At 38.4% G+C, this 23,546-nt stretch overlaps 1 protein-coding gene and 1 long non-coding RNA gene across 7 annotated transcripts in view; one reads left to right on the top strand and one right to left on the bottom strand.

Annotated features, from left to right (window-relative positions):
* Window positions 1–1,488: 1,488 nt before the first annotated feature.
* Window positions 1,489–7,665, bottom strand: LOC111773588 (uncharacterized). Its single transcript, XR_002808227.2, has 3 exons — window positions 7,532–7,665; window positions 2,446–2,561; window positions 1,489–1,955 (listed from the first exon to the last, which is right to left on the bottom strand). It is a non-coding gene; the product is annotated as an uncharacterized lncRNA (long non-coding RNA).
* Window positions 7,031–23,546, top strand: part of MTF2 (metal response element binding transcription factor 2) — a 69,445-nt gene continuing 52,929 nt past the window's right edge. The window contains exon 1 of one of the 6 annotated variants that reach the window (XM_005610414.4): window positions 7,031–8,314. In XM_005610414.4, the coding sequence (XP_005610471.1) occupies window positions 8,310–8,314 (5 nt within the window). In that variant the 5' untranslated portion in view covers window positions 7,031–8,309. The remainder of the gene's footprint in view (window positions 8,315–23,546) is intronic. The other 5 variants (XM_070268721.1, XM_014740169.3, XM_070268722.1 and 2 more) reach the window with 5 other exon arrangements.

Raw genomic sequence — 23,546 nt, 5'->3', positions numbered from 1 at the left:
ATGTTTTGACAGCCTGGGAGTTTTCGATTGCTCCTAGCTGACAGCTTCTAAATATTCTCATGGGTCACATGACCAGAAACCTATATCACTGCACTGTATATTTTTTTTTAAAGGAAGATTAGTTCTGAGCTAACATCCGCCACCAATCCTCCTCTTTTTGCTGAGGAAGATTGGCCCTGAGCTAACATCTGTGCCCATCTTCCTCTACTTTTTATGTGGGACGTGTGCCACAGCATGGCTTGATAAGCGGTCTGGATGTCTGCGCCCAGGATCCGAACCTGTGAACCCTGGGGCACCGAAGCAGAGCATGCAAACTCAACCATTGTGTCACTGGGCCAACCCCAGTATGAGTTTTAAATAACCTTCTAAATATTACAAGAAAGAGAGAAAAATTAGGAAATGGAAACGTGAAGAACAAAAAAAATCTTACCTCATAGAGACAACCAATAACTACATTCATTCTTAACTGGTAATAATGGCAAAATGATATCTATAAATGGATCCTATTTATTCACTTCTGTCTTCCTTTGTCAGCAATCTTTCAAATACTCCAGTTTGATGTGTAAATTTTGTGAAATTAAATTTGGTACCTAAAATTATGTATTTAAATATATTCTGCTTCAGTTATAATTACTATTTGTGCCAAGCCTTTGTCTCTGGCATAGGAAAGACAAGGAAGAACACGAGTGAAGCAAACTGGATTGAGTCCCAAGGCTTGATTAGGTGTGTAGTTTTCCATCTAATACCAGCCCTCTCCTTTCTTGACCTCCAGATGCATTTCCAGCTGCCTAGTGGACATACTCATTTTAATATTCCATGGGCACTTTAGACTCAACTTGCTCAGAACTTATTTTATTAGTTTTTCCCTTCAAATTGTTCCACATCTTTTATTTGCTGTCTTGGTTAATTTCAATACCAGTCACTTCTAGTCTTTGTTAAAATGAAGCAGGGATGAAAGAAAGGAAAGAGGGAAGAAGGAACAAAGAAACACAGTCATCACCTCTCATCTTACTCAAGACAGGAACCTTAACTATTATCCTTAAATCAATTCACTCTTTCACCTATCTCTTCCAGTGACTACCAAGTTTTGTTGATATCTCCTTCTAACTATCTTTGAAGTCTCTTCTTTACTCTCTGTTCAAGCTTTCACCCATTACTCACCTGGACAGTTGCAGTGGCCTCTTTATTTGCAGTATTTCTCCTCTTCAATCTAATTTCCACATCACTACCCGAGAGATATTTTTAAAGGATGGATTTATTTTAAAGCCTCTGATAGTTACCCTACTTCTATGTAGGATAGTGGTTAAAGAGTGGTCTCCAGAGTCAAATAAAACTAGATTAAAATCTGCGCTTACTGTTGTGTAACCCTGGACAATTTGCTTATCTCCTCTGTGTCTCAGTTGCTTCATCCGTAAAAGAGGAATTAATAATATCTTCTTCATAGGGTTGTTGGAAAGACGAAATAACATAAAGCACTTTTCACACAACTTGGCAGAGGGTAAACATTCAATAAACATTATTGTTATTATTATTATTATTAGAGAAGTTCAAATTTCATTGCATGTTAGTAGACTCAAAGTATTTTGGCGGCCCAGAATAGCACCTCGTTGTTTGGGGAAACACCTTCTCTCCAACTCCAATTATGTGCTTCTTGTGGTGGCAGCTAATAAAAGACTCCACTTCTTCGGCTACAGTGATGGGCATTGATCCAATTTTTGTTGAACAAAGTAGCTCATCCTCTTGGCTATAAGATTTGATCCAGGTTGGGCATATGACCCAAGCCTAGCCCATCAGAATACTTCCCTTGGATTCTTTTTTTTTTTTCACTAGAACTCTAAGGGTGGTGAGTGGGGATGGGAGAAGGAGGTAGAGGGGAAAAATTCCCCTTTCTTAACTGGTTCCTATAGTAAAAGGTAACCTTGCTGAAAGGTTTCCCGATAAATAGAGAAGGCCATCTGCAAAAGGAGGGAAAGAAAATGCCGTTCAGAGAGGAGCAGAAACAAGAGGGCAGGGGAAGGAGAGAGATATGGAGAATCCTTATATCTTTCTAGTCTCTATTTCTTTTTTCAGAAGGGTTTCTGCCCTTCCAAGGTTTGTTCAGGTTGCAGTCATGACCCTTGCAATCAAAAAACGTGTTGACTGATACCACTTGTCATATGAAATCTTTCATAACAAGACCCAATCACCTTTCTGTCCTTGTTTCTATCCTTCACACTAGGTTACACTAAATTTATTCTCATTCCTGGGATACATTACACCCTTTCACACCTCTATATATTTGTATTGTATCTTAATTACTTATTAATATCATTGTCTCCAGACTCTACTTTGTGGATATGTATTATTAATGCTCATATCCTGTCCTGAACAGTATACAGCACAGTTCTTCATGTACAGAACATATTTAATATTGTTAAATAAATGAATATCCATTTTAAAATTTACTTATATAAGGGCTGCTCTGTGGTCCAGATGTGTTTCCAGGAACAAGGATATAAAGAAGAACTCCTACCCTCAAGGAGCTTGCAGTTGAATCAGGGAAGTCAGACATGCAATAACTGCTGTAAGAGAAAAAATAAAGTACTCTTACACATATTATTTCATTTAGTCCATATGATAAAGCTTTAATGTTGATATTCTTATCCTCCCCATTGAGCCCACAAAGTAGCTCAGGCTGTGAGAGTTTAGGAAACTTGCCCAAGATCATTCAGTTAATGAAGTGACAGAGGCTGGCCAGCAACTGAGGTAATCTGTCCTTCAGAGTTCCTGCTTCTGCTACTCTGCTTCTCACTTCATGCTGTCTGTCTTACCTTGTCCACATCTTTAAATGCTCACTCGACAAACTAGCAGTGTGAAACAGATAAGAACGTTTATCTTTCTTTCTACTGGATAATTCTCTCTCTCTCTCTCATTTCCTTCTCCCCAAAATTAAATTTTGGTGACTTAATCTTCAAAAGCTTGTGTCATAAGCAGGGTATGCAGAGATGGGAATTGGAACCTACCTCTTGTGACTCTTGAGTGATTTGTTTTGACTGCATACACACTTCTCAATCACTCACTTTAAATTTTTGACTGCCAAGATGGCACTAATGTCACTTGATGACAGCACATGCTGTCTTCTGGGGTTGGTGTAAGGAGATGATTTGAAAAGACTGAGGAAGGTGCATGTGCTACAGGATCCAAGCTCTGGAGAAGCCGTGCACACTGCAGGAGGCTGCTGACAGTGCACTTTGGAATCAGGAAGGAAAACCACTTTATAAAGCATGGTCTCTCCAGCACCCTCCTCTGACAAAACTTAACATTCTGCCACCTGGTGAAGAAAAAGTATTTAAAAGGCTCATATCCATTGTCACAAAGTAAGTAATGAAGGGTGAATTTGGAAATGATCAGCAATAAACTGATAATGGGCACATTATATTTTAAGATGTATTATACAAGAGGTTTAAATTTGCTATATATACTTTTACAACAAATTACTGGGTTTAAAAGCAGTGTTCATGTTATATATGGCCACTTAAGCTTTGGATAAAAAGGAAAGGAATTTTAACAAATCCTTTTGATTATTGTGGAAACATTCATTTTTCTTTTGATGTTTCAGATTTATTTCCCTTTTCAGACTAATAAAAGCAAACTCTATGAGAACACAGAATGTTTTTCTTTAACCTCTCCGACTTGTCTGATTATTTGCATTTCTTCTTTTTTTCTTTAAGATTGGCACCTGAGCTAACAACTGTCGCCAATTTTTTTTTTCCTGCTTTTTCTCCCTAAATCCCCCCAGTAAATAGTTGTATACCTTAGTTGTGGGTCCTTCTAGTTGTGGCATGTGGGATGCCACCTCAGCATGGCCTGACAAGCAGTGCCATGTCCTCGCCCAGGGTCCAAACCAGCAAAACCCTGGGCCACCGAAGGGGAGTGCATGAACTTAATCACTTGGCCATGGGGCCAGCCCCTTGCATTTCTCTGCACAATGAACAATGCTAAAGGCCTTGTAGCCCTTTTCCACAAGAGAGTAACAGCCAGTAAGTGGGAGCTTGTAGGTTTATAAATATAGTATTTTATCACATACTCTGTGACTTTTCATTGATAAATTTTGAGAATTACCTAATGTTTTGAATATTCTGCTCAAATTTTCATATTTTTCATTTTTGGTTCTGATTATGGTAGGCAGTTCAATGGTATTACTGAGTTCTTATATATGCAGATATCTAGATTGTATCAGTCAGAGGAGACTAAAATATGCTGGGTGGCAGACAACTCCAAATTGCAGTGGCTTAAAACGCAACATAAGTTTATTTCTCCAATTGAATATCCATATGCAAAAAGATGAATATAGACCCATACCTTACAGTGTACACAAAAAATGAACTCAAAATGGATCATAGACTTAAATGGAAGAGCTAAACCTATAGAACTTTAGAAGAAAACATAATAGAAAATCTTGGTGCTCTTGGGTCAGGCAGAGTTCTTAGATATAACATCAAAAGCATATGGCATTAGCGGTCAGCCCCATGGCCCCATTGAGTCATTAAGTTTGCATGCTCCGCTTCAGTGGCCCGGGGTTTCAGTGGTTAGGATCCTGGGTGTGGACATGGCACCGCTCGTTAGGCCATGTTGAGGCAGTGTCCCACACAGCACAACCAGAGGCACTCACAACTAGAATATACAACTATGTACTGGGGGGCTTTGGGGAGAAGAAGGAAAAAACAAAAAAGAAGATTGGTAACAGATGTTAGCTCAGGTGGCAATCTTTTTTTTTTTTTTTTTTAAAGCATATGGCATTATAAAAATGATAAATTGGATTTCATAAAAATTAAAAAACTTTTTGTGCTTCAAAAGACTCCACTAAAGAATGAAAAGATGAGCCACAGACTGGGAGAAAATATTTGCAAATTATGTATCTGATAAAGACTTGTACCAGGGGGCAGCCCAGTGGCACAGCAGTTAAGTGCGCATGTTCCACTTCGGTGGCCCGGGGTCCACTGGTTCAGATCCCGTGTGCGGACATGGCACCACTAGGCAAGCCATGCTGTGGTAGGCATCCCACATATAAAGTAGAGGAAGATGGGCATGGATGTTAGCTCAGGGCCAGTCTTCCTCAGCAAAAAGAGGAGGATTGGCGGCAGATGTTAGCTCAGGACTAATTTTCCTCAAAAAAAAAAAAAAAAAAAGCCTTGTACCCAAGATATATAAAGACCTCTTATAACTTGATAATAAGAAGACAAACAGCCCAGTTAAAAAATGGGTAAAATTTTTGAATATACACTTCACCAAAGAAGATATAAGAATGGCTAATAAGCACATGAAAAGATGCTCAACATCATTTGCCATTAGGGAAATACAAATTGAAACCACAGTGAGAAACCACTTCACTCCCACTGGAATGAGTAAAATCAAAACATAGACAATAACAAGTGTTGGTGTGGATATGGAGAAACTGGAACCCTCCCACATTGCTTGTACCTTGGAAAACAGTTTTGCAGTATCTTATAAAGTTAAACATAAATTTATCATACAACACAGTAGTTCCAATTTTAGGAATCTACCCAAGAAAAATAAAAATATCTACACAAAGACTTGTACACAAATGTTCACAGCAGCATTATTCCTAATAGCCAAAAATTGGAAGTAATCCAAATGTGCATCAACTGGTGAATGGAAACAAAATATGGTACATTGATACAATGGAGTACTATTCAGCAATATAAAGGAAAGAACTACTGATACATCGTACAACATGTATGAACCCCAAAATACTGTGCTGTGTGAAAGAAGCTAGACCGAAAGTCCACATATTGCCTGAGTCTATTTATATGAAAGGGCCACAAAAGGCAAATCTATAGAGATCGATAGCTTATTGCCTGGGCCTGGGAGTGGGAACAGGGACTGATTGCAAATGGGCATAATGAATATTTTTGGGGTGGTAGAAATGCTCTAAAACTGGATTGTGGTGGTGGTTCCACAACTCTCGTCTCTGCTTATTGTCATTTAGGGACCCAAAATGACAGATGTTCTCTCTCACACATGCTTCCATGATCGCCACAGCAGAGAGGAGGGGATGAGCATCTGCCTCTTAAAGATTTTCCTAGGAAGCGATACTTATCGTTTCCCCTCTTATTTTATTAGTAAAAGCAAGTTACATGGCGATGCCTAACGTCAAGGGTGCAAGAGAGTGCAATTTCACTATGTCTGGAAGAGAGGAGAAGCAGCATTTTTGTGAACAACCCCAGTGACTGTCACGGAAATAAATAACAACAATAAAGGCTACAGTTTACTCTGACTAGAGTTACTTTACTTTGTACTCCTGAGGGAATTGCTGACATTCGCCTCTTCTTAAAGTCCTAATCCGTTGCATGTTGCTTAGTTAACAGAAATTTCTAAGACCACAGCTACAGGTATTCTTTGTATTTTACTGTGACTCCCTCAGGGCCCTTGATTCTCGGAGCATCTGGTTTCCTTAAATTAAATGATTGCACTTTTACACTTGTATGTTCACACAGAAAAACAAGCTGCTGCTTCTTCTTCTTTTTTTTTTTTTAAGAGACAGGCATCACTGACTTCTCTAAGGCATAAGGGATTAGAACACTTTCTTGCGGCTAAAGAGGCCAAAAAGACCAGCAAGTGGAAATTATAGGAAGGCAGATTATACATCTATACAAGGAAGAATTTTCTAATTATTAGCGTTTCTGAAATTGAAATGACTGCTTCCGAGGGACGGAACCACTGAAGATGTTGAAGTTGAGGCTTGAGGACCACTTGAAACAACGAGAACTTACACCAAACATCCTCCCAAACTGCGCTTCTATGATTAGGCTGGGCTGCACAGCGAACACACCTGTTCGTGTCATATCTTTATCCATTTCTGGCCTGTATCTGTTTTTTTAAGTCAAAACTCTCCTCAACCAAAAGCGTGAAGGGCACTGAGGACGAATTTATGAGAAACTATGGTCTAAGAGAATTCAGAGAAAGTGAAACTTGAGAAGTAGCAGACAGAGTGAGGCTGTCGTTAAGAAGGCAGACTCAAAACGAGATTAGCACGATGAGCCAGGAGGAGCAAAGCAGTGGAGGGCGATGACTTAAATATTTAAAATACTGAATGGTGTGGATAAAACACGTTTATTTACCAAATCCTGAGATCACAGGCTGAGGAAACCTCTTTGGAAATATGAGCAAAGTGAGTTTAGTCCACAAGAGGTAATTTTTCAGAGAGAGAAACATGGTATTAACTATCCCTGTGATGTAATACGAGACAAAAATATAAAATGATTTTTAAAATATTTTGACAAAGTTACAAACAAAGGGACCACACGTGGCTACTAAGAGGAGCTGGGTTGCCTCGAAGTACAAGTCAAACGACAAGCATGCACTCTCCGTCTGTCACCTGGGACCCCTGTCGGCGCAGGATACTGGCAGGCTAAGGGTCTGCCCCAGGATGAAAAAGTTCTGTATTCCGAAAATCAACCACTTTCCACGGGATTATTCTCAGGTTTCATCACAATTAGGAAGGATGTGCAAAGAAGAGAAACAGAAAAACCTTTCATCGTCAGGGGAAAAAAGCCCGAAAGTCTTCTATATACGCAGTTCCTGATAAGAAGGAATTTGGGGCTGGACAGTAACCGCCGAACACAAGTTAATTCTGACATTCAGGGTCTCCTCCTCGCTGAAGGAAATTCGAAGAGCAGGCCTCAGGGTGAAGACAGAAGAAACGTGCTTCATCTAAGGTTTTCTCCCCGGAAAGGAAACCGGCGCGGCAAGATGTAGACAGCACTGTCCTACTTCTCAGGAAAAGAATACGCACAGGGAAGGCTGGACACGACCCTTCCCGTCAGGAGAGGGTCTGCAGCCGGACACCGGCGAGCCGCGCCGCAGCGCTCACCATTGTGTTAGCGCCGGCGGCGGAAGAACTGAGCCTCACCGCACAGTTAAAGAGTCCTTCTTTGTTCAGCTTCGGCCGGGGCCGCAGAGCGCGGTGTCCTTCCGCGCTCGCCGCGCAGTCCCCGCCCCCTCGCGGGTCTGGAGAGCTGCCATTCGGCATCGGAGTTGCTCCGCTCTCCCAGAATGCACCGGCAGTCCGCGGGAAACCAAAATGGCGAAGGGCTGTAGCGAAGTGAGCTGTGTTTGAGGCCGGTGTAAGGACGCTCACTCTATCCCCAACCCTTGTCCCCAGGACCTCGGTTTGTGCGTGTGTATGTGTGGGGTGCCTGGTGGGGCGGGTGCCCAGTAAGTGCTCGGACTCGCAGGGGAAGCGCCCACGGGGACATTATTGGTTGTTTTTTCCTGTATGAAGCGGTTGGCACCACTGAAGTGACCGAATGAGGTGAGAGACCTTGGCCTGGGAACCAGGCTCTTCCGGAGGAGGTGGGGGGGGCGGGGGAGGAAGAAAGGAAGCAAGTATAAAAGGGAAAGATGGAGGATCGAAGTGGGGGTGGGGGCTCCGGTATGTGTCTGTGGGTGTCTTGCATTTATGTATATATTGAAAAGAATGGATGGAAAGCAGTAGTCAGTTGGGTGTTGGAGAAAATAGGGACTAAAGGAGCGAGCAGAGCGTTGGGGAAGTCGTTTGGAGGAACAAAATGAAGCGTTGAGACGGGGAAGCTGTGTTTGGAGGGGCAGGAAGGAACCTGGGGGCGGGAGACGGTTGGAGGGGCAGGATGAACCTGGTGATGAGGGGGTGGGGAACCGAGGGGAGGAGCCGTTAGGAAATGGGGACTGATGGAGATGTGGGGAGCAGGGTGAAGGGGCTGCCTGGGGCCTTACAGGGCGCAAAGGGAAGTAGCAGCTTGGAACGGAGGGTGGTGGAATTGTATGAAATTGGAGTATGGGGGTAGATTAGAGTAAAAGGGCAGCATGGACTACTAGGATAAGGGGAATACTAAGTGGACCCGGGAGCAAACCCTAAAAGCTTAAAGGGAAGAAGTGAGAGGGCAAGTGTGAGATGGGGGAGAGGTGCCTTATGTTTGGAGCGCACCACAAATCTGAGGCGATTGTTCTGTTTCATTAGATGTAACTCATATTCCCTCTCAGATGTAGATTTGTATTAGTGTATTCGTTTTTACAACTCACGTAGTTACGGTTTAAGGGATTTTAACTAATTTGCCAAAATATAACGTATTTTCTAGTGGTAGAACTCTTAACTCTGTTTTACAATCTGGTGTCCTTGGTGGCTAGAATTTTTCTTTGGAAGCAACTAGAGGGAAGAGATGGATTTATCGGGGTGATTTGACGATCAGTAAGGGTTAGTGAACAATGGGAAAAGGGGGTATGGAATGTTATTCTGTTCTCTGAAACATTTAACTTTGGTTAAAGATAGAACCCGTTTACTAATTCAAATATGAAAACCTAAGTAGGCCTATGTATAACATAAGAAAGCGCCATGTGAGGTCAGTACGCAACTAGAAATATGTAAATAGTGCCTGATTTAATTTGACTCCAGATGCTCCGGTAGTAGTAACTTTCTCCTTCAGATTGATTCCATGTGACCCTCCTGTATACCTTGCCTACAGTCTGTTTTCAATTTCTATGTTTTCATTCTCTTGAGAATTCCTTTTTTTGGCAGTGGATTGCAAAGACAGTGAATTTAAAAGTATTAAATATGGATAAAGTAAGATGTACTTAAATTCTTAAGTGACCTTTCTAAGGTTTGAAAATGCTTTAAATGAAACCGTTTTGATTAACAGCTTTGGGTGCCCAAGTCCTTTTGGCAAGGGAAGAGTTGATTTTAAGTTTCTTAACACAGAGCATTCTATTCTTGATCTTTGGAATGTTATTCACACTTCAAGCATTTGCAGTGATAGTTTTAAGAGACAGTACCAGGTGAAGTTTTTGTTTTTGTTTTTTTAGGTTCTAAATGTGAAAATGTATTTGAATTCACATTTTAAATTTGCTCACCTTCAATTTTTTTTAAAGTGCTATAAATATTGTAAAATATTTGAATTAAGAGTGCACCTGTTTCCTGATATTGCATATTCATGTTAAAGGGCATTAACGGAAATCTATGCCTATCAGGATGAAATGCACACACAATTTTAGAGCTAGAAGTATAGAAATCATCTGGTTAAACTGTTTTTTTCCTAGATGAAACAGAATATAGTTAATAATCCGTTTAATTATGCCTGTTGCCTCAAAGCTCCGTTCGGAAAGGGGTTTTATTCTATGTATTTTGCTATGGGTCATAAACTCTTTGATATCATGGATTATAAATATACCTTTTCATTAGATCCTTGACTGAAAGGATAATTTGCTTTATTTATATTTCAGCATAAACTTTGCATCTGACTTTAGGAAACTGACAGTATAGTGGTAATCTATTTTAACACATGGGGAAATTTGCCTCTGAGAAGTTGCCATGACCGACATCTGTGGCTTGGTGATTCTGAAAGTTAAGTTTAACTGCTGTTTTAGTTAGTCTAAACTCCCATAAATGATATTTCTTGGTTAGTGTTTTTATGGTTGGTTTCCCCTGTTCTTCAGGATTTGTTTATTGCAGTAAAATACAGTGTAACAACCCTAAATTGGAACGTAAAAGGCTCCTGTGGGTGTCTTTTTATGTATTAGGGTAGTGCTGTCTAATAGAACTTTCTGCACTGATGATGTTGATCTGTATCTCCTCTATCCAGTGATAGCCAATAGCCACGTGTGGCTGTTGAACACAAGAAATGTAACTTGTGAGACTAAGGACTGAATTTATAACTTAATTTAATTCATTAAAACTAAAATTTAAATGGCCATATATAGCTAGTGGCTGCTGTATTGGACAGCACAGTGTTAGGGGTTATTGCATCTATTTATTAGGAATTGTCACATCCATTAACCTTGGAAACCACAGGAACCAAAGGCTGAGGATCTATTTTAGGACTAAGGAGATTGAAATTTTCTTCGTACATTGAAACTAAGAAGATTGAAATTTTCTTTGTACATTTTTAAGATGAAGTATTCTTCATTTTTGCCACACACCCTGTTTTCTGTCATGTCTCTGTTTTCATATAACATTGCAAAAGAATGGTGAAGGTAGCAAGTTCTCTGGTCTTTTTAATATTTAAGTTTCTGTTACCTTTGTCAAAAAACAAAAATGAATGTTAGGAAAGTTAGTTTACTTTGTTATTTTTAAAGAAATTTACATTGTTATTTTTACACATCAGTTAAGAAACTTTTTATTAAGGAAAATTTTGAACGTATACAAAGTGAACAGAATATTATAATGAACTTTTTTGTGTCCATGCTTGTTTCATCTGTACCTCTATCCACTCCCCAGTCCATTTCATTGTTTTAATTATTTTTTAAAGTAAAATTTAAATATATTGAAATGCACAAATCTTAACTGTACACTTTTTTAAATTATTTTTTTAACTTTTAATTTTTTTAAAGATTTTATTTTTCCTTTTTCTCCCCAAAGCCCCTTGGTACATAGTTGTATGTATATTTTTTTAGTTGTGGGTCCTTCTAGTTGTGGCATGTGGGATGCCACCTTAACATGGCTTGATGAGCAGTGCCATGTCAGCGCCCAGGATCCAAACTGGCAAAACTCTGGGTCGCCAAAGTGGAGTGCGAGAACTTAACCACTTGGCCATGGGGCTGGCTCCCTGTACACTTTTTAAATAATATCTTTATTGAGATATAATGCACAAATATTTATATGTACATAATTCACATGTACATACCCTTTTAAGGTACAATTCAGTGATTTTTAGGATATTCAGAAGTATGCAACCATCACCATTATCTAATTTCAGAACATTTTCATCACCCCAAAATGAAAATCTGTATCCATTAGCAGTCCCTCTCCATTTTTCCCTCCCCCTTCTGGCAAGCACTAACCTATTTTCTATGTTTATATTTTGCCTATCCTGGACATTTCATATAAACGGATTCATACAATTTGTGGCCTTTTGTGTCTAACGTCTTTCACGTAGCATAATGTTTTCAAGGTACATCCGTATCGTGGCATCTATCACTACTTCATTCCTTTTTTATGGCCAAAATATATTTCATTGTACAGATATACTACATTTTGTTGATCCATTCATCAATTGATAGGCATTTGGGTTCCACTTTTTGGCTGTAATAAGTAGTGCTGCTGTGAACATTCATGTACGGGGTTTGTGTGGACATGTATTTCCATATTTTTTTGGGTACATATCTAGGAGTGGAACTGCTGGGTCGGATGATACCTCCCTGTTTAACATTTTGAGGAACTGCGGAACCATTTTCCAAGAATCTGCATCCTTTTACAGTCTCATCAGCAACTATGAGGGTTGCAGTTTCTCCACATCCTTGCCAACAGTTGTCTGTCATTTTGATTATAACCATCCTAGTGGATGAGCAGTGGTATCTCATTGTGGTTTTGATTTGTATTACCCTAATGGCTAATATTATTGAGCATTTTTTCCATGTAGTTATTGGTCTTTTGTATACTTTGTTTGGAGAACTGTCTATTCAGATCCTTTGTCCATTTTAAAGATTGGGAGGGGGCCTGGCCCTGTGGCCGAGTGTAAGTTCACGCCCTCTGCTTCAGGGGCCCAGGGTTTCACTGGTTCGAATCCTGGGCACAGACATGGCACTGCTCATCAGGCCATGCTGAGGTGGCATCACACATGCCACAACTAGAAGGACCCACAACTAAAATATATACAACTATGTACTGAGGGGATTTGGGGAGAAAAAAGAAAAATAAAATCTTTAAAAAAAAAAAAAAAGATTGGGAGAGTGGGCCCAGTGGTGTAGTGGTTAAGTTCGTGCACTCTTCTTCGGCAGCCCAGAGTTTGCCAGTTCGGATCCTGGCTGTGGCTCTACACACTGCTCATGAAGCCATGCTGAGGCGGTGTCCCCATACAAAATAGAGGAACATTGGCACAGATGTTAGCTCAGGGCCAATCTTCCTCACCAAACAAAAAGGAGGGGGTTATTTTTTATTGTTGTGTTGTAAGTGTTCTTTATATATTTTGGATACAAACTTCTTATCAGGTGCATGATTTGCAATTACTTTCTCCTGTTCTGTGGTTTGGTTTTTCACTGGATGGTGTCCTTTGAAGCACAAAAGCTTTTAATTTTGATGCAATCCAATTTATCTTTCTGTGTGGTTTTTTTTTTTTTTTTGGAAGGTTGGTCCTGAGCTAACATCTGTTGCTAATCTTCCTCTCTTTTTCTCCCCAAAGCCCCAGTACTTAGTGATATACTCTAGTTGTAGGTCATTCTAGTTCTTCTATGTCGGATGCCTCCACAGCATGGCTTGATGAGTGGGTGCATAGGTCTGTGCCCAGGATCTGAACTGGCAAACCCTAGGCCACTGAAGCGGAGTGCACAAACTTAACAATTTGGCCACGAGATTGGCCCCTGCTTGTCCTTTTGATGTCATATCTAAGAAACCGTTGCCTAATCCCAGTACAGTTTTGACAAATGGATATACCTGTGTAACTCATACCCTTGTTATGATATAGAATATTTCTCTCTTCCCAGAAAGCTCACATGTAGCCTTTCGCAGCCATCCCCTTTGCAACTATGGTTCTGATTTCTTTCAGTTTAGATTAATTTTGTCTGGAACTGCATATAAATGGAACTGTACAGTATGTATAGCAGTTAAAAATTTTAAAAATTTTACTTTATAAAGCTAGAACTGCAGTCTTAGTTTGAAAATCCCATTCTGCAAGGGATATTGTTGTAGTATTGGTTTAAGAGTCTTATCGTGACAATCCTGACCAATACTTTGTGTGATAAAAAGTTTTTTTTTTAATGGCTTATGAAGACAGTTCTCATATTTTGAATGGATAAAACTGAGTAAGGACTTAATGAGTATATACTTCCAAATGTTGCCTAAGATGAGGGTTTAAAAATTAGGGGAACAGGGCAATGTGAGGGATCCTTGTGGTGATGGAAACGATGGTATCTTGACTGTATTGACATTAATATTTTGGTTGTGATATTATTATAGTTTTCAAAAATGCTAACATTTGGGGAAACTGGGTAAAAGTTAACACAGAATCTATTATTTCTTACAGCTGCATATGAATCTACAATCCTCTCAAACTAAAATGTTGAATTAAAAAATAAACACTAAGTGGGGCCAGCCTGGTGGCGCAGTGCTTAAGTTTGCATGTTCAGCTTTGGCAGCCTGGGGTTCGCCAGTTCAGATCCTGGGTGTGGACCTGTGTGCTGCTTGTCAAGCCATGCTGTGGCAGTCATCCCACATATAAAGTAGAGGAAGATGGGCATGGATGTTAGCTCAGGGCCAGTCTTCCTCAGCAAAAAGAGGAGGATTGGCAGCAGTTAGCTCAGGGCTAATCTTCCTCAGCAGAAAAGAGAAGGATTGCCAGCAGATATTAGCTCAGGGATAATCTTCCTCAAAAAAAACCCCCCAAAACAAAAAACATTAAGGGAACAAAATGGACCAAAGCAGGCATAGCAAGAACAGGTTGAATTTGTGTGATTTCGGTCAGCCAGGTGCTAAAAACAAACTGAGGATGAACTTTTGTTTTTCTCTGCCCTTACCAGTGAAGTTTATACGCATTATAGTAAAAAACTGCAACTTTTTTGGTTGTGATGGAGAGCAGAGTGGGAAGATACAGTTGTCTAGTGGAAACTCCTGACTATATACTCAGAAGATTTGAGTCTGATTAATCTGCTAGCTCTGCAACAATTTTGGTTTCTTTACCTATAAAATGGAGATGTTACCTGCATGTGTTATTCACTGGATTGCTGGAAGGGTCAAGAAGGAAAATACAGGAAAAACTTTATAAACTCTAGGTGCAGTATAGTTGTATAGTATTAATTTACAAAATGTTTTTCCAAAAGAGCTGTTATATAGAACAAGAGAGCCATGTATACCTATGATGAAGCCTATGCACTCAAAACACCCTGAACATCCTTCCTTCCAAGATAATGAGTATGTCTAATACTGCATGAATAATTTATTTTGCCCTCTTCATAATTATGAATTTTTTTTTAAGATTTTATTTTTTTCCTTTTTCTCCCCAAAGCCCCCCGCTACATAGTTGTATATTCTTCGTTGTGGGTCCTTCTAGTTGTGGCATGTGGGACGCTGCCTCAGTGTGGTTTGATGAGCAGTGCCATGTCCGCGCCCAGGATTTGAACCAACGAAACACTGGGCCGCCTGCAGCGGAGCGCGCCAGCCCCCCATAATTATGATTTTAAACATGTTAACTGAACTGCTATTACCCTGTTGAGTATAATATATTTAGAAGTGTTACTGAACCAAATGTGTTTTAAAAACCATGTTTAGTTAAAGTCTGAAAAATTACTGGCCCTTGGTATTTTGGGATGTTTTATAAATTGCTGACCAGCCCTGATGGTTCTAATTGATGTTAGATAAATACCAGAATCACCTGTAGAGCTAAAAAACCAAAAACCCAAACCCAAACCAGACCAATTTTTTAGAACTCATAACCTAGAGATTCCAAACCCTTGGTTTGGTGTGGCCTTTTGTATATTTTTGTGTTTTAAAAATTTTTCCCACTTGATTTTTGCACCCAGCTTGTTAAGCAGTACTAGATTTTGTTCTAGGGTCAAGATTAGAAATTTACCAGTTATTTAAAATAGTAAGAGCTGTATGAAGGAAAGACTAATAATAGGCATGTTTTTCATACTTGATAAAGGAAAATATTTTAGTACTGTTTCCATCACACTCATACTTAAAATGTTTTAAATCGGGGATTAATAAAGTAGTTAATGGAACTTTATAGTCTGGGAACCTTGTGGACTGTTAGATGTTTTATAAAACTGAGTTTATAAGTGTTGTAAGATAGAGAATTCTCCTTTCAGGGAAGTGTTTAAGCTGAGGCTAGCTGATCATCTTATTTAGGAATGTTATAAGGAGAGATTTTTTTTCATTAGCTGGGAAGTAAATGGCCATGTAGGTGCTTTCTAAAACTAAAATAGGAGTCTAGATTGTAATGAAAACAGTGGCACTATTTTTCCTTTAGGTTAATGATGAGATTCATCAGGAAGGATAGAATCCTTCCCAAAGTCGGGTTTCTCCTGAGTGTATTTTTTCTGTTTTTCTCTCGGTCTCACAGTCTTTTTCACTTTCGACAGTTGTCTGAATCCATCTTTTAGATTTTTCTTTCTCAGAAACAGGCTGAGAATATGATGTTATCACCTGAACTTTTTTTTTTTTTTTTGCTGAGGAAGATTTTCTCTGAGCTAATGTCTGTGCCAGTCTTCCTCTACTTTGTACGTGGGTCGCCACCTCGGTATGGCTAACGAGTGTTGTAGGTCTGTGCTGGGGATCCAAACCTGCGATCCTGGGCCACTGAAGAGGAGTGCACCAAACTTAACCACTAGGCCGTGGGGCTGGCCCGTTCAATTTTTTGTTTTATTGCTGCTCATTAGAGAGGAACAAACAAAAGTGATTATTTACAAAGATTTAAAAAAAATTAGAACATTCTTATAGTATTCCCTGGTGCAGTGATTCTCAAACTTTTTGGTCTCATGACCCCTTTATGTTCTTAATTATTGAGGACCCCAAGAACTTTTATGTGGGTTATCTCTATCAATATTTACTGTTTTAGAAATTGAAACTGAGAAAATTTAAAAACAAGAATATGTATATGCACATACCCTTAGTCTTAAGAGTGAAATCATCATGTATTATTTAGCTTCTGGAAAATTCCTCTCTACACTGTGGGTGAATGAGAATGAAAAAGGCAGGTAATGTCTTAATATTATTTTGAGACTAGCTATTGCCTTGTAGACCCCCAGGTACCATACCTTGAGACCTGCTAGTCTAGTCCACTGTTTCTTTAGGGAGTTAGGGTTGTTTTGTGCATTGCAGGGTGTTTAGCAGATCTTTTTTGTCTCTTCATAGAAAAAATTTGAGGCTCTCAGATGTCAACTGCTTCCTCTTCCTATCTTCACATCTACCAGCTTAACTATAAATGCATCCATCCTCACATGAGAAGAAATGTGCCTTCTCTGATTCAGGGCTAGTCTTTCCTTTATACTTAAGATTCTATTTCTCTGACTTGTGTTTTCAGTTACCTTTTGATACCTTCCTTTCATATTAGGAACATGGTCAAGACTTTTCATATTTAAAAACATAGAAAAACCTATTTACCTTAGACCTTGTATCCTCATCTATATGTATGTAGCCTTTTTTCCTTTGCATAGCCAAGCCCTTTGAAAAAATAGTTTCAGCTTCTTCAGCTTCCACTCAAAGTTTTATTTTTATATACGTGTACTTATTGTAGAAAATTTAAATATTAAACAACTTTAAAAAGTAATCTGTATGACCTAGACAGCTACTAAAAATGTTTTTGTCTAGTCTCATTGTCTTATTTCTAAGCATATTTTTCGTTTATGTTAAATACTTCAAAATTTCCTGTAGTGGAATAATGCATGTATTTGACTAAAAATATCAGAATACAGAAGGAGGAGTGTTTAAAATGAAAAGCTGTAGACTTCAGGCCTCCCGAGTCCTGCTTTGAGAGGGAATCACTTTAATTTTTACGTGTTATATTCTTCTGATCATTACCTCCATAATGGTAAATAATACTTCTGCACTACTATTTGATGCATTTACTTTAGACATCGTGCTGTATCAAGGCTTTCCTGCTGTGATAAAGATTCAGGTCACTTATGCCCTATGTTTCTTTTGCCCTTTCCAATTTTTGGGTTTTCTATTGATTAGTTCTGTAACTTTAAACTTAAACCTTTCTTCTTATTCCATCAACTCTAGAGTTTATTTCTCCACTTTGTAAGGTATTATTAAAGTCTCTACCTTTACCTTCGTTTCTCTTCCTCCTTCCACCTCTCAGTTTTTGTTGTCTTTACTTTGCTTTTATATTTTTAACTTGATAACATTTCATATTCTGTTCTTAACCATAATTATCTGTGCTTTGTTTATAGGTTGCTTCTAAAGTTGAAAGTTAATAAACAGCTTTTATATTATTTTAACCAAGTAATGTTATTCTCTGCAGAGCTATATAGTACCATGATTACAGTTTCTTCCTTGTAACATTTTTTCCCTTAAAATTTCTGACACTTTTTAATGTTTTCTCTGCCTTCGTTTTATCTGTAAATTTTTCTAGTGTCTTATACTGTCTAGTTTGTTAAATCCTCCTTTTCCCTTAAACATTTCTCTGGGAGCTCTCTTTCCTTTTGCTCCAGTCCAGACTGATTGCTCTCTAGGTCTTTTTCATGGCTTTCATTCTGGGATTTCTCTATGTTGTTCTCTTGGGTTGGATGCAGTATTTCCTGCATCTCATGTTTTTTCTTTCTTGGGGGATATTTCCTCATTTTGCTGGAGCCAAATCCTAAAATTTTGGCTTAAGATCTTAAAATTTATTTTATATGCCTCCATTTAAAAAAATTTAGTTTGGTTGGTGTAGGCTTCTAGTTTGAATATTACTTTTCTTAACAATTTTGAGGCATTGTCTCATTGTCTTCTGGAATCTAGTGTTGCTCTTAAGAAGTCTAATTCTAAGTCTGTTTCTTATTCTTTTGTGGGTAACTTGATTTTTCTCTTTGGAAGCTTATGGGGTCTTCTATTTTCAGTGTTATGCATTTCAGGTGAATTTAGGGTTTTTAAAAATCAGCACTTTGGGGGCTGGCCCCCTTGGCTGAGTGGTTAAGTTAGTGCGCTCCGCTGCAGGCGGCCCACTGTTTCGTTGGTTCGAATCCTGGGCGCGGACATGGCACTGCTCATCAAACCACGCTGAGGCAGCATCCCACATGCCACAACTAGAAGGACCCACAACGAAGAATATACAACTATGTAGCGGGGGGCTTTGGGGAGAAAAAGGAAAAAAATAAAATCTTTAAAAAAAAAATCAGTACTTTGAAAGTCCTATTGTTTTGACAATTCCTATCTCCTTTCAGCCCTGGGAAATTGTCTTTTGTTATTATGTAAAAAATAATTTTCCCTCTCACCTGTTAGAATGGCTATTATCAAAAAAAAAAAAAAAGTGTTGATGAGGATGTGGTGAAAAGGGAACCCTTGTGCACTGTTGGCGGGCATGTAAGTTGGTACAACCACTATGGAAAACAGTATGGAGATTCCTCAAAAAATTAAAAAGGAACTACCATATGATCCAGCCATTCCTTCTGGGTATTTATGAAAACACTAACTTGAAAACATATATGCACCCCCATGTTCATTGCAGCATTATTTACAATAGCGAAGATATGGAAACTTAAGTGTCCATCAGTGGATGAATGGATAAATAAGATGTGCATATGTATACAATGGAATATTATTCAGTTATAAAAAAGAATGAAATCTTGCCATATGCAGCAACATGGATGGGCCTTGAAGGCAGCATGCTAAGTGAAATAAGTCCGACAGAGAAAGACAAATACTGTCTTATCTCACTTATGTATAGAATCTAAAACAACAACAACAAAAAACCAAGCTCATAGATACAGAAAACACATTGGTGGTTGCCAGAGGTGGGGGTGGGCAAAATGGGTAAAGGGGGTCAAAAGGTACAAACTTCTAGTTATAAAATAAATAAGTCACAGGGATGTAATGTACAGCATGGTGGCTATAGTTAATAATACTGTATTACGTATTTGAAAGTTGCTAAGAGTGTACATCTTAAAAGTTCTCATCATAAGAAAAAATTTTGTAACTATGGTGATGGATGTTAACAAGATTTATTTTGCTCATATTGCAGTATATCAAAATATTGAATCATTGTATTGTACACCTAAAACCAATAGTATAATGTTATACATCAATTATATCCCAAAAAATAATATTAACTAGCAAAAATAAATAAAAAGATGCTATAGAAATGTATTTCTAGATGTGGAAAGATGTTCCTAATATATTGTTAAACAAAAAAAGCATGTTACAGAGCAGTATGCAAAGTAGACCTAAGTTTTGTAAATGAAAATATGCAGATGGATCAAAAAATAATAATTTTCTCCTCTGCATTATCTCTTTGTTGAAGTCTTCTTTTATATTTTCCATCTTGATCATTCATGCCCCCCAACCCCTGTAATCTGGGGACATTTTCATTGACTTACCTTTCCAGTTCAATTAAAATTTTTTTTCGTGTTTTTAATTTCCAGGAGCTCATTCTTGGACTCTGTTCCTTTTTCACATCATCATGTTTTTAATTTATGGATGCAATAGATCCTTGAATTTCTTTATATATATTAATTGTACTTTAGTTTTTAAAATTCTGTGCTGTTCGCTGTGTTACTTCCTTTGGAGTCTGTTTTCTTGGGCTTTGTCTTTTATATTGTAGTTTTTCAATTTTTGTTAGATCAGAAGTCAGCACATGCTTGGGTGCATGGATTAATTTAGGATGAAGTGTGGGGAGCTAGCTGCCTTTTGTTTCCTATGATGCCAAAATGTGAAAGGTTTTACTTTGGGGCACCAGTACTCATTCACCCTTAGTTGTTTTCACACACTTGCCTTGTGAGTTGAGCTGTCATTTTTCTTCCTTCCTTCTCCCTCAGGGCCAGCTGCTGGTCATACTAATGATCGTTTAGATGTGCAGGAAGCAGCCAGTTCTTGAGATGCTGCTCAAGAATGGTGGTATCTCAGGAACATGGGGAGATACATTTAAAAATAGCCCCCACCTCAAAAAAAGGGAGAAGGGGAGGAAATGAAAGAGACCTAATGCTGTAGTGAGTTGCTGTTGTTAATGGGGATTTTCAGGAGCATGGGCCAAGGTGGAAAAAAAGATTGAGACATACTTGTTTATAAGTTCCAAACATGACAGATAAAACCCTTTATGGTCTGTTTCTTGATAACTTCATCTCACAAGATAAGGAGGAATAGTGAATTAATTGTGATTGAAATATTGGGGAGTAGGAATGAGGATTGTATGAGGTAGACTAACTTGTGAAAGCATCTTATATTTTGAAGGGTTTTAGACTTTATTTTGACTAATGTTTTTCCTAAACGTAAGAATTTTGTTGCCAGCACTCTTTCTTTCTTTTTTTTTTTTCCGAGGAAGATTAGCCCTTAGCTAACTACTGCCAATCCTCCTCTTTTTGCTCAGGAAGACTGGCCTGAGCTAACATCCATGCCTATCTTCCTCTACTTTATATGTGGGACGCCTACCACAGCATGGCTTTTACCAAGCGGTGCCATGTCTGCACCCAGGATCCGAACCGGCGAACCACAGGCTGCCAAGAAGTGGAACGTGCGAACTTAAACCGCTGCGCCACTGGGCCGGCCCCTATTTCTTGCCTAAGTATATCTGAGTATCATCTCTATTGTTATTTACTTACTGTTTTTCTCTATCTTAACTTCAACTCATTTAGCTTTATTCTAAGCAATAACTGTGAGTTTAGGATTAAATATATTTTTAATACACATTAAAATAATTACATAAAATGAAAAATGTCTTTTCCTGCTCAGGTACTGGATACAGCTCTCTAGGAAACACTATATTTCATCAAATATAAGATGCCATCAGTTGCAAAATGTACCATTATTTGATGTATCACTAAGAAAGAAAAAGCCCTGTTAATTAAGCTGGGACACGATAGTTGACATATAGAATTTTTATTTTATGCTGATTGAAAGACAGCTTTTATCTGTCATTCTTGTATAAACATAAAAAGGAAAGTATAAACGTAAGTACATTGGGTTAAGGTACTCCCAAGACTTCTTCCTGGTAAAAGTCTGCTTCTTTTGAATCACTTAAAAAAAAACAGCTTTCTTGAGAATTTCATATGCCATTATAACTCACCCTTTTAAAGTATACAAAGGTGTTTTTTTTCTAATTCATAGAGTGTGTAATCATCACCAGTGTCTAATTTTAGAATATTTTATTACCCCAAAAAGAAACCCCATACCAATTAACATTGGCTCCTCATTGCCTCTCTCCTTTCCCTCTAGCCCTTGACAACCACTAATCTACTTTCTGTGTTTCTATTTTGTCTATCTTGAACATTTCGTTTAAATGAGATCATACAATTTGTGGCCTTTTGTGTCTAACATCTTTCACGTAGCATAATGTTTTCAAGGTACATCCGTATCGTGGCATCTATCACTACTTCATTCCTTTTTTATGGCCAAAATATATTTCATTGTACAGATATACTACATTTTGTTGATCCATTCATCAATTGATAGGCATTTGGGTTCCACTTTTTGGCTGTAATAAGTAGTGCTGCTGTGAACATTCGTGTACAGGGTTTGTGTGGACATGTATTTCCATATTTTTTTGGGTACATATCTAGGAGTGGAACTGCTGGCTCGGATGATACCTCCCTGTTTAACATTTTGAGGAACTGTGGAACCATTTTCTAAGAACCTGCATCCTTTTACAGTCTCATCAGCAACTATGGGGGTTGCAGTTTCTCCACATCCTTGCCAACAGTTGTCTGTCATTTTGATTATAACCATCCTAGTGGGTGAGCAGTGGTATCTCATTGTGGTTTTGATTTGCATTACCCTAATGGCTAATATTATTGAGCATTTTTTCCATGTAGTTATTGGTCTTTTGTATACTTTGTTTGGAGAACTGTCTATTCAGATCCTTTGCCCATTTTAAAAATTGGATAATTTCTCTTTTTATTGTTAAGTTGTAAGTGTTCTTTATATATTTTGGATACAAGTCTTTTATCAGGTGTATGATTTGCAATTATTTTCTCCCGTTCTGTGGGTTGTCTTTTCATTTGATGATGTCCTTTGAAGCACAAAAGTTTTTAATTTTGATGCAGTCCAATTTATCTTTCTTTTGTTTGTGCTTTTGATGTCATATCTAAGAAAACATTGCCTAACACAGGGTCACAAAGATTTACTCCTATGCCTTTTTGTAGGAATTATATAGTTTTAGCTCTTACATTTAGTCTGTAATTTCATTTTGAGTTAATTTTTGTATGTAGTGTGAGGTAGGTGTCCAGCTTCATTCTCTTGTGTGTGAATACAGTTTGCCAGAACCTTTTGTTAAAAAGACTCTTCTTGGGGCCAGCTCCGTGGCCGAGTGGTTAAGTTCGCGTGCTCCGCTGCGGCGCCCCAGGGTTCGGATCCTGGGCGCGGACATGGCACCGCTCGTTAGGTCATGTTGAGGCGGCGTCCCACATCCCACAACTAGAAGGACCTGCAACTAAGATATACAACTGTGTACAGAGGGGGTTTGGGGAGATAAAGCAGGAAAAAAAAAAAAAGATTGGCAACAGTTGTTAGTTCAGGTGCCAATCTTTTTTAAAAAAAAAAAAAAGACTCCTCTTTCCCATTCAGTTGTTTTGACAATCTTTTCAAAGATCAATTGGCCATAAGTTTAAGGGTTTGTTTCTGGATTCTCGGTTTTATTCCATTTATTTATATGTCCTTATGTCTGCATCATAATGTCTTGATTACTGTTGATTTGTATTACGTTTTGAAATCAAGACTATTGAGTCCTTCAGTTTTGTTCTTCTTTTTCAAAGTTATTTGGGTATTCTGGATCCTGTATGAATTTTAGGATCAGTCTGTTAATTTCTGCAAAAAAGGCAGTTAGGATTTTGATAGATATTGCGTTAAATCTGTAGATTGATTTGGGAAATATTGCTATGTTAGCAATGTTAATATCCATGAACGTGGCATGTCTTTCTAATCATATAGGTCTTATTTAGTTTTTTTCTCTGTTATG

Source organism: Equus caballus, chromosome 5 (genome assembly GCF_041296265.1).
Source record: "Equus caballus isolate H_3958 breed thoroughbred chromosome 5, TB-T2T, whole genome shotgun sequence".
NCBI lineage: Eukaryota > Metazoa > Chordata > Mammalia > Perissodactyla > Equidae > Equus > Equus caballus.
The sequence above is the reverse complement of the archived record's forward strand: the minus strand, read 5'-3'. Positions and strand labels throughout refer to the sequence as shown.